At 39.7% G+C, this 12,339-nt stretch overlaps 1 protein-coding gene across 2 annotated transcripts in view; it reads right to left on the bottom strand.

The window, feature by feature from the left end:
- Positions 1-12,339, bottom strand: part of FLT4 (fms related receptor tyrosine kinase 4) — a 252,279-nt gene that overhangs the window by 79,627 nt on the left and 160,313 nt on the right. For both annotated transcript variants that reach the window (XM_040440794.1, XM_040440802.1), the window contains exons 3-8: positions 10,966-11,234; positions 7,893-8,002; positions 7,001-7,163; positions 6,778-6,917; positions 5,149-5,320; positions 259-376 (exon numbers count right to left, since the gene is read on the bottom strand). In XM_040440794.1, the coding sequence (XP_040296728.1) occupies positions 259-376; positions 5,149-5,320; positions 6,778-6,917; positions 7,001-7,163; positions 7,893-8,002; positions 10,966-11,234 (972 nt within the window). The remainder of the gene's footprint in view (positions 1-258; positions 377-5,148; positions 5,321-6,777; positions 6,918-7,000; positions 7,164-7,892; positions 8,003-10,965; positions 11,235-12,339) is intronic.

Raw genomic sequence — 12,339 nt, 5'->3', positions numbered from 1 at the left:
CTGATCTCGGACTGATATGAAGATTAAGAAAATGTTCAGCACAAAAATTGGGACACAAAAAAGACATGCCCTAACAGACTATAAACTTAATACAGCAAGTCTATATTCAGCCAATGGGACATAGACTAAATCAGTATCACCTATATCAGGGCTTTTTCAGAAATTCCTGGTATAGGTGATACTATGATTGTAAATTGCAGCAAGGGACACACAGCTGTAGGCACATGTCATGGAACAAGTAAAGTAATATCGTCATACCACTGAAACGTAGGTGTTGGGAAAGCGGAAACTTTTACTGACAGTCTTGTCAACTTGTCTCCAGCTATGGCTTCAATGACTGTGTTCTCCTTGGTTTCCACAGAAATAAAGGGCTTCTCTATGGAAGAAAAAGAAGGTGCAAAGCCAGTGAGAAGAATATATTTTGGAAAGAGATGATCATTTATCATAAAAGCATCTACATCTTTAGAAATGGATTCATTGCAAATAATAAAACAAAATTTGCCCACAAGCTGTGCAGCAATTAGCAGCAATGGTCGGACATCAAACCTTTTCCAAATTGGCAATATAAAAGTGATATTTTTAATTCAATGTGCACTCACTGACCGAAAAAAATATTGCTCCAAGAATTAGTTGTTGGAATGCAAAGAAACTTTATATGTTTGAATGTAATGATATATGTAAGTGATTAGAATATTAGAGTGGAAGTATAAGTTTATTTGTGAAAACTGTACAATTGAAAGGAGGATCTAGGATCTAGGTCACCTCTAGCCTGGGTCTGTGGATCCTATACACTTGTACGCTGCCAAAGCTGGCATCCCAGCGGGTTCCATAAAGGCTTGATTAACGATAAATCTGGGCAGGGCAAGGAAGTCTTGTAATCTGGCAAGGGCATTCCTGGGAAACACTTGCTTAGTGTGGTGTACATTATCCTGCTGAAAAATGCCAGTTGGAAGCCATGTCTGGACCGTTTGGAGCCTGTTCACTCTGACGTAACCACTGCTTCCAACACTTCCTACTATCTACTTCTGAACAGCCTAGCTGGTGGGCAATTCATCAAAATGACCATCTTGCTTCCCTCAGTCCAATGATGCGCCCCTCTGAAAGTCTGACAACTGGGAAAAATGTCTTTGTGTGCGCCATAGAGCCAAATATAGCAATCTCTCACCAAGAGGTACACTAAACAAAAGCAGGCTTTTATAGGTCAGCAAGGTAAGCACTTTTACATCCTCTCGTAGCAATACCCAGTGTCTAATCAGACCACACCTATAATCATTTATCTATCTGCCTGAGACTGCATGCCAGGTTTGCAGCAATACAACATTTCTATCTGAATGCATTATTTTTGTTATTGAGTGTACAGTATGTTTTAAATAAGTATGCCATGTTAAAAAGCTACAGTATGGGGGGGGGGGGGGGGGGTCATGTACAATGCATTTGGAAAGTCTTCAGACCCTTTCTTTTCAAAAAAATGTGTTCCCCTTCATTCTGCACTCAATACCCCATAATGACAATGTGAAAACAGAATGTTCAAAATCTTTGCTAATTTATTGAAAAGGAAAAACTAAAATATTGCATTGACATAAATATTCAGACACTTTACTCAGTGCTTAGTTGAAGCACCTTTGGCAGCAACTAAAGCCTCCAGTCTTCTTTGGTATGATTCCACAAGGTTTGCACACCAGGATTTGGGGATTTTCTGCCATTCTTCTCTGCAGATCTTTTCAAGCTCTGTCAGGTTGGATTGGGACCGTTGGTGAACAGCCATTTTCAGGTCTCTCCAGAGATGTTTGATTGGGTTCAAGTTAAGGCTCTGGCTGGGCCACTCAAGGACATTCACAGAATTGTCCGTAAGCCACTCCTGTGTTGTCTTGGCTGTGTGCTTAGGGTCATTGTCTTGTTGGAAGGTGACCCTTCGACCCAATCAGAGGTCCAGAGCACTCTGGATCAGGTTGTCATTAATATTTCTGTACTTTGCTCCATTCAGGTTTCCCTCAACCCTGATCAGTCTCCCTGTCCTATTCACTGAAAAACATGCCCACAGCATAATGCTACCACCACCATGCTTCACTGCAGGAATGGTGTTGGGCAGGTGATTAGCAGTGCTTGATTTCCTCCAGACATGATGCATAGAATTAAAGCCAAAAAGTTGAATCTTTGTTTCATCAGACCAGAGAATCATGTTTCTCGCAGTCTGCTCTGATATGCAGTCAGCTGTGAGACCTTATACCGGCAGGGATATGTCTTTCCAAATCATGTCCAATCAACTGAATTTACCACAGGTGGACTCCAATCAAGGTGTAGAAACATCTCAAAGATGATCAAGAGAAATGGAAGCCCCCGCAGTGCTAAATTTTAAGTGTCATAGCAAAGGGTCTGAATACTTACGCCCAATACAAAATTTTGGTTTTTACTTTTTAGTAAATTTACAAATATAACATTCTGTTTTCACCTTGTCAGTATCGGGAACTGAGTACAGACTGATGGGGAAAACCAGATTTTTCTCTTCATTTTGGCACAGGGCTACAACATAACAAAATGTGACAAAAGTGAAAGGGTCTGAAGGCTTTCTGAAACATTTTAAGTTTGCCCTACAATTACAGAGACAGATCATTAAAATTTAGACTCTCATAAGAATTATATGGATCTGACAGTAGATATCATGTCTATGTTCAGATTATAAACTTGTCATGCACATTACATAATTGTCAGTGGATACCTTGGATAAACTAATGTTCTGGCAAGATCATAGAATGGGCAAAAGGAGCATATACGTTATGGCCTCCATCATTTAGGTGGTGCTCCAGAGCCCCTCCACAGACTACTGTAAATTTATTTCCCATGTAATTTAAGTTCTATATGGCATTTGCATATCATTATGTGACTTTTTTTTAAATGCCAAAACAGGCATAAAGCCTTTGCAAATGACCCCCTATATTCTCATTATTTGGACACTATGCTACACTTTTATTTAGCACTGAGGGTTATATTATTTAGGTATGATTATTTAGAAAATAATACGTCAGTTCTACTATTATTTTCATCCTTCCCACAAACTGAAATCCAAGCACGCACTTTTGTGGAGGAGTACACTGAGACAGCTGATGGGGCAAAAGAACGTTTGGTTAACAGCATTCCTATGTGTATGGCCAGCATTAGTGCAGGAAATAATAGACAATGTTCAAATTATATTATCTACCATAGATGCCGGGCATGTGACTGGTGGCAGTCATGGACTTTACACTCAAATTTGCTGTGATAGTTTGAAAGCGGAAACCTACACTAAGAGGAGCTCAATGTGCAAACAAGGCCACTAGTGATAAGCGAAGAAAGCTTTGGATGTTAAATCTGAAGTCGCTTCGTTCATAACTTCGGAATAATACTGTACAGAGATCCATCTCTGTACAGTATTAGAATGTATGGGCGTGACTTTGTTGAATAACTTCGATGATTGGAAAACCACTTTAAAACTTGAAACTGAACCGGTGGCTGTACAGCATTAATCCGTTATGAACGAAGCGACTTTGGATGTAACACTCGAAGCTTGCTTCGCTTATGTCTAATGGCCACCATTGTTGGATTGCAGGGTGGTCATAACCATGGAAACAAGCAGTGTATAATGCAATGGAAAAATGAATAACACCAGCAAAGGAAGCAATATAGACAATCACAGTACATTAGTAAGTGGCTTTTTTTTTTTACTTTCTCTACATGATAAATGGCATTTGCTAAAGTGAGGCAACCCCTTTAAGGGTCCATTCACACGTCCGTTTTTTCTTTCCTGATCTGTTCCGTTTTTTGCGGAACAGATCTGGACCAGATCTGGACCCATTCATTTTCATATGGGTCCTGGAAAAAAACGGACAGCACAATGTGTGCTGTCCGTTTCCGTTGTTCCGTTCCGCATGTCCGTTTAAATATAAAACATGTCCTATTCTTTTCCTGAAAAATCGGATCCTGGTACAATACAAAGTCAATGGATCCGCAAAAAACTGAAGACATTCGGATGTCATTACGTATGTCATCCGTTTTATACGGAATCCGTTCCTGGAAATTACATTTTCATTTTATTTTATTTTTTTAAAAGAAATCCAAACAACTTTATTTGCTTATTGAAATTTATACATGTTTCCGTTTTTTGCGGATCCGCAAAAAACGGATGACATACGGATGACATACGGAAACATTTTCAGGAACAACGGATCCGCAAAAAACGGACCGAAAATCGGATTATAGAAAAATACTGACGTGTGAATGTAGCCTAACTATAGAAACCAGTGTCAGGCAGCTGTTGCCAAGGCCAATAAGATAATGGGTTGCATCAAAAGGGGTATAGATGCATGTGATAAGAACATAGTCCTACCCCTTTATAAATCACTAGTCAGACATTGAAGAGGGTTCTTTACTGTAAGAGCAGTGAAACTATGCAAGTCTCTGCCTGAGTAGCTAGTAATGGTGAATTCACTAAAAGAATTCAAGAGGGGCCTGGATGTATTTCTGGAGTGTAATAATATTACAGGCTATAGCTAGTAGAGAGGGGTCGTTGATCCAGGGAGTTATTCTGATTGGCTGATTGGAGACGGGAAGGAATTTTCCCCTAAAATTCAGAAAATTTGAATCTACCTCATGTTTTTCTTTTTGCCTTCCTCTGGATCAACATTGCCCGATGAGAGGCTGAACTGGATGGACGGATGTCTTTTATCACCCTTACAAACTATGTTATGATGGCATCTATCATTATATATCATAGAAAATTCTGATGACAGCTTTGCTGGTTTGGATCCAAATCACCATTTGCAGCAATGTCTCCCCATGCAGAAATATTTGCCCCATTGTACAGTGAGTGCATGTGGCTCTTGATCCAGATGGTGATTTGAATCCATCCACATATGTTCTCCCTGACTATACTGGAGAAATATTTGGAATCTCACAGTAGTGCAGCCTCAGCCTATGGGCCTGTAACATTCAGCAATCATATCTCAGTAAGGTATTAAAAGCAGGTCTGGCAGTCTCCTTTATGGTATTCAGTGACAAAAAGCAGCATGTGCACCCCCTCCTCCTATAGATTATTTGCTACCTCGGCCCTTTAGCTGCTCTGATAGCTCAGCTATATCACAAGGTAACCCGCACCATTGCCCATTCATTCTGTACCGTGCACAATGACCTCGATGCTCTCCTGGTATTGCCATGTCTCACTCATGGCATGACACACATACTTCCCCAGATCCGATTGGTTTACACTAGGCAGAGTAAGAGTACTGAACATCTCTGTGTGGTCCTGCTGGGGTAGACGATCAGAGTGCTCTGTCACAAAGCGGTTACTCTGTAAAGAGATGAAGAGACAAGGTAGTATTATTACTATGAAGGTAATGTAGAAAAAGCCATCCATAAATCCCTTGTAAGACTGCATCTTGAGTACATGATTTAGCTTTGGGCAGGTATAGGAGCGCTAGAGAAGGGTTCAAAGGTGAATGACTAGATTAATAAATGGCGTTGGAAGTCTCTCTGACTCTTAGCTTGGAAAAAAAACTCTTTAGAGGAGCTCTCTATTGACCCACGTACAATTGGTTAATTCTAATATACAGTATGTAATCCAAACAGCAGCCAAAACTTAGTGTAAAGTATGAAGTTGACTTTAGCTACCATTATCTATGTATCTAAAAAAATGAAAAAAATTGGCAAATAGTCTAATAAAAAACAAACATTGATTACAAAGCTTGCGCTATTTGGTGTATACAGCTCATTTACAGACATACGTGCCTGAAAATGTCACCGCTGAAGCCATTGATTGGTGGTGATGTATATATAGATAGTACATCACACCTCTGGTCCAATGAGACTGGAAGTGGTGGGGATGGGGACTATTTTTCTTCTTCTGACCCCATGCCCATCCATCCCAAAAATGTTTTTCAGGCCTCAAACAACCCCTTTAAATGTATTAATAATATGCAATAAGCTCTTGTGGTTCCCCTAGTGGTGACTTTAGACATTCAGAATGTTCTAATTTAGCTCTAGGTCCCTAGAGGAGATCTGGAGCTCTCTATTAAAAGATGGAGGTAGAATTAATCTAAATATGTATTAAGAAATTAATCAGCAAGACATTTTGGATCCTAATATTGTAATACTTAGTTGCATATTGTGATGATTATTAAGATTCATTGAAATATCAATGATCTATATACTATTGCTTTCGTTTTTTTTAACCGTAGTTTTACTAAAGGCCAGGAAGAGGGACATATTCTGGGGCTGCAAGTCGAAAGGAATTGACATTGTTGCTACAGTTCATTAACTGGCTTAAAGGGATTTTCAGAGTGTTTTATACTGATGACCTGTCCTCAGGATAGGTCACCAGTATCTGATCAGTGGGGATCCGATTCCCGGGTCCTACCTGATGATCAGCTGTATGAAGAGATGTGGTGCACTTGTAAGCGCTGCGGGCCCTTCTTAAAGCGGTGACAACACGTTCATCTGTCAAATGGGCTAGGCGCAGCTCAGTCCTATTCGAGTGAATGGGCCTGAACTGTAATACCAAGCACAGCCACTATACAATATACGGCGCTGTACTTGGTAAGCTGCAAGGAGGCCGCGGAACTCACCTGAGCCCCACAGCTTCCCCAAACAGCTGATCGGCGCCCACCAATCAGATACTGGTGAGCTAGGCTGAGGATAGGCCATCAGTATAAAACACTCAGAAAACCCCTTTAATTCATTGGTTAGGTACAATAGTAACAAGTCCTAATTTAATAAAACGGGTGAAAATGAAATAAATAAAAAGTTCACCTTTTTGCCGGGGTAATCCCACTGAAAGCTGACAGCTGTATTAAACTCTGCAATTACAGTGCAGTTTAATACTAGTAGGTCTCCTACTAGCAGCTCTACTGTGTCTTTAGGAGAAAGGTACATGTCGTAGAAATGGTATCCTGGAGTGAAGAGAAGCAGATAAAGTAGATAGATACAGCAAAAACAACCAGAACCACAGACTGGACAAATGACCGATTCCTACCTGTAAAGTGGATAAGGAAATAATTTGACATAAACTTCTTTCCGTCTATGATGGTCATACACTGGACTAAGAGGGAATCTCTTATCTGGTCTGCAGGTACGATCATCCCGTCTTTATTGTCCCATCTGACACTCTTCCCATCTGGTATAATAACTGAGCTTTGCTAAAAAACCAAAATGTAGAAAGATGTTAGAGAGGAACAGAATCATAACCTTCAAATAGAATCAATCCACAAGCATTTAGAATTCCATGACTGCTATTAACCAATAACCTTGCCGTAATATAGAAATACATTAATAGATTAATACGCTGTTATGCATCTATAACAGTAATGCTGTGTTCTTCATGGTGATGTTCTGCTGCAGGGAATTTACCACTAGGTATTAAAGAGGTATTCCCATTGTATAATGTTCCAGCTTTATACCTTAAAGAGGACCTGTCACCTCTTCTGATATGTCTGTTTTCTTATGTAATTGTATTCTGCATGAAATGAAAAATCTGGAGCATTTATTCTTATGACTCTCTGTTGTGCCATCCCTCCATTATTCCCACTAGAAGTTTACAACTAAAGGTTCAACCGGGTGTTACCAGATGAGGGTGTGCCTCTGCACAGTCTGGCACTATCCAATCAGTGCTGCCAGTGTCAGTATGTGCAGGGACACATCCCCAACTGGTAACATTAATCTGGACCTTCATTCATAAACTTCTAGAAAAATAGAGGAATGGCACATCATAGAGTCCTAAAAATAAATGCTCCAGAATTGTTATTACATGGGTAATACAGACATACCAGGAGAGTTGACAGGCCCCCTTTAAGTAAGCCTAGCTAGCCTAGTTTATTCATGTATATTTGGTGTATTCTATTCATTCAGAACAATCTACTAGTTCATACCGTTTGCAGAGTAACATTGAGGTCTGGAATAGATACTTGGCACGGGACTCTGGTTGTTTCCTTATTTATTACTATGGTCCCAACAGGGTTGATGAATGGTTGCTCCCAGTCTGATAATACAAGAGTTAGAATCAAAGACAGATGCTATATCAGAGTCAAGGATGAATAATCAAAATCTATTTTTCCTTCTGATCCTTCTCAATCCATTTTAGCATTGTTGCATTTTCTCCACTTGCCATTTGAGTAGATTGTACAGGCTTAAAGTGAATTCCCACTTTTGAAAAACATTTTCTTTTATATTAATTTCTTAATATATGTTTTAAATTGGTCTGCATACCTGCGTAGTACAATAAATGCATAAATGCTAAATAAATTCAATAATGAAACAATATGCAGCAAATAGTTATCCCCTATACTGTGGATAACCAGAGCACCACTTTAATATCTATGAAGGTGATTGGAATGAAGTAGAATGTTGACTGCTGTAAAGATCTAAAATGAAATGTAAAAAGTTGGGACATTTCCTTTAAAGGCTATGTACACATTCGGGGGCAATTTTTTTATGATTTTATTTTACAAATTTTTGGCTGAAAATGTTTCATTTGGTCTTTATTAAATATATTGAGCCTTTCTGTCACAGAGGGTAACTGTTTAATAGCAGTGTGAATCCTATTTACACTTTGTGTCGGTCATCTAATAAACCTTAAATTACTAAAAGGTCATCAACAGTAATTTAAGCCATGCTCTTAAGATAACATTGAGCTATAATCAGTGATTAGGTGGTCAGAGATCAGGGATAAGGAGCCATCAACTTAGCTGAAACAGAGTGATCCTGCTACTAGAGAAACTCAAGGCTGCACAAAGACAGTGGTTCAAAATTTTTAATAAAGACCAATTGAAAAAAATAATTTTTAGGTCAAAATGAGTACAATGCAATAATAAAATATAGCCTTTAAGTATAGCATCCGTGTGTTATCCATATGCTCAACCAACACCAGTTCCAGTTACACCAATGCAGCATGCACTATGTTGGTCCATTTTCTGTCCAAGATACATTTAAGTGTATAGGTGTTAAGAAAACAAAAGAACACTGACCCATACAGATCTCCACATGGAGCGACATATGTCTGTTTTTTCTAGTTAGGTACCAGTCGATTTTTGTCTAAAATACACAAGCCGACTGCTACCTTTTTATAACAATACTGATCATAGAGCGTTCCTGGTATCAGCTACTTCAAGGAGCACTGTTAAACTAGGGCATGGTGGCTAAATAAATGCAATTAGATATACAGGGTGGGCCATTTATATGGATACACCTTAATAAAATGGGAATGGTTGGTGATATTAACTTCCTGTTTGTGGCACATTAGTATATGTGAGGGGGGAAACTTTTCAAGATGGGTGGTGACCATGGCGGCCATTTTGAAGTCGGCCATTTTGAATCCAACTTTTGTTTTTTCAATAGGAAGAGGGTCATGTGACACATCAAACTTATTGGGAATTTCACAAGAAAAACAATGGTGTGCTTGATTTTAACGTAACTTTATTCTTTCATGAGTTATTTACAAGTTTCTCTTTGTTTACAGCCATTGACATGTCGCCGAGGTTAACACGTGAGGAGCGGATAGAAATTGTGTTGATGTCTGGTGAACGCAGTAACCGGGTCATTGCAGCAGATTTCAATGCAAGACACCCTACGAGACCACCCAACTGCTTGCTAAGTTTCGTGAAACTGGTTCAGTGTTGGATTTGCCAAAATGTGGACTCATGAACTCTGTCTCTAATGAAGAAACATCAGTGGCTGTCCTAGCTTCATTCAGCAAGAGCCCACAGCGTAGCACTCGCCGCATGTCACTGGAGAGTGGCATTAGTCAAACATCCCTTCGGCGGATATTAGCTACTCCCAAATGGCACCCTTACAAACTCCAGCTACTGCAGCATCTCAACGAGGATGACCCAGATCGGTGCACTGAATTTGCAGAATGGGCAAAACAAAAATTGGAACAGGACCCTCAGTTTACGCAGAAGATTTTGTTCAGTGATGAGGCAAACTTTTATGTGAATGGTGAAGTTAACAAACAAAACCACCGCTATTGGTCTGACACTAACCCACATTGGATAGATCCCTCCAAGACTGTTGGAACAAAAAAATTGATGGTATGGTGTGGTATATGGGGTACAAAGATAGTGGGGCCATTCTTCATCAATGGAAACCTCAAGGCCACTGGATATGCGAAATTGCTACATGATGATGTGTTTCCCTCTTTATGCACTGAAGCTGGCACGTTCTCTGAGTTTTTCCAGCAAGATGGTGCACCACCACATTATGGGTGTCAGGTCCGAGCATTCCTAGATGAACAGTTTCCTGGAAAGTGGATTGGTCGTCGTGGGCCAGTTGAATGGCCCCAAGGTCTCCCGATCTGACCCCCTTAGACTTTTATCTTTGGGGTCATCTGAAGGCAATTGTCTATGCTGTGAAGATACGAGATGTGCAGCACCTGAAACTACAGATACTGGAAGCCTGTGCTAGCATTTCTCCTGCGGTGTTGCTATCAGTGTGTGAAGAGTGGGAGAAAAGGGTTGCATTGACAATCCAACACAATGGGTAGCACATTGAACACATTTTATAAGTGGTCAGAAACTTGTAAATAACTCATGGAAGAATAAAGTTACGTTAAAACCAAGCACACCATTGTTTTTCTTGTGAAATTCCCAATTAGTTTGATGTGTCACATGACCCTCTTCCTATTGAAAAAACTAAAGTTGGATTCAAAATGTCCGACTTCAAAATGGCCACCATGGTCACCAACCATCTTGAAAAGTTCCCCCCTCACATATACTAATGTGCCACAAACAGGAAGTTAATATCACCAACCATTCCCATTTTATTAAGGTGTATCCATATAAATGGCCCACCCTGTATATTAGATGTAACACTCCATATTAGGTGGAAGATTATTATCTAGATAGAACACATTCTGAATAATACTTGAAATATCTGAATTCTGAAGTTTTTTTTTCCATTGCTGGGAGTTTTGCCTCAATTGCAACTTATATTGCTATGCCACATTACCTCTTACAAAAATGTGGGTGCTGACAGCAGTGGTACCCTTGACCTTGGTGTTAATGTATCTGTAGTGGCAGCAGTAAGTGCCAGAATCAGTAGCCTGGGAACCGATTATTCTGAAGATCTTGCAATATTGTTTGGTTGATGTTCCTTGGCAATCCTCCACTGTAACACTGCGAGTGCTATTTACAATTACAATCACTTCGGAGTCCTTGTCATTCTTGTTGGATTCTACTATGCCTCTAGGCCATGTCCACTGCAGGGGCCACTGCCCCCTAAAAGGCAAAACAAGAGAAAACTTTACTTAGCATCACAGAATATCCTAGTTTTATGTATTTAGACAAAGAAACCCTTATACTGTGCTTTTTAACCCTAATGAGTCTGCTTTGTATTCTTGAAGTTTTGTGGACTGCAATAAATATTTTTCAGAAAATACTTGAAACCTTGTAGTCTGTTTCCTGTAAGACTTTTCAGGTCTGGAGGCAAAATGAGATCCAGCATGAACTATAGTATTTTTGCCCCTTTGCCACTTCATACTTTTTGGAAAATTAATTATTAGCATCGAGGAAGGGCCATGGGAGAGCTGGCTTAGGTTTCTATAAAGGAATTTATGATTTAAAGGGGTTATGTGATGATTAATGCAAAAAATGAAAATGTCCTGTACATCACATGGATCCAAAAATCTCTCTATTCATTGCTCCTAGTGTTCCGCTAGATTCTCTTAAGGCTGGTAGCTCAGGGCTGTGTCCTTTCTCAGGGGCATGTTGTTCTGTGGCAGCTCTCTGTAACTGTCACAGTTTCTAATACTCATTATGGCTGGTGGCAGTTGAAGGATGGAACTAAGCATGTGCGACCACCTAAGTCGGTGGATGCTACCATTCTTGAATTGTGTTAACACTGATTAAAAGATTAAAGGGCATCTGTCAAAATAAGCAACCCTTTTAAACCAGCCATATATGCCTGGTTTAATAGGGTTGCTCATGCTGACATATCTTCATTAAAACGTACTCAGTGTTCAGGGAATTCAAGCTTGGTGGTTTAAATTATATACAACGTTCAGTAGGCTTGTGTTTACAGTCTCACACACACAGAGCACAATACTACAGTCTTTCAAGGTTTAACTGTCTTCTCACTTAACTTTTAATATAGTGTAGGGACAGGGGTGTTAAACATTTCTGTAATATACTTTATTAGTGAAATATGTTTCTTTGTACTAGAATATAGGGTGTAAAGAGTCTTCTTAGCAAAGCTCTAGCTGAGTGTTGCTAAGGAAAGTCTGTCTTCAGTATATTACTGAGCCCTGAAGATGCTCGTGTATAATATATAGAGACTTCCATCCTGCCTCTTGTCACTACTCCAGTCCTTGACTATGTACATGTG

The sequence above is a fragment of the Bufo bufo genome, chromosome 1, assembly GCF_905171765.1.
Source record: "Bufo bufo chromosome 1, aBufBuf1.1, whole genome shotgun sequence".
NCBI lineage: Eukaryota > Metazoa > Chordata > Amphibia > Anura > Bufonidae > Bufo > Bufo bufo.
The sequence above is the reverse complement of the archived record's forward strand: the minus strand, read 5'-3'. Positions and strand labels throughout refer to the sequence as shown.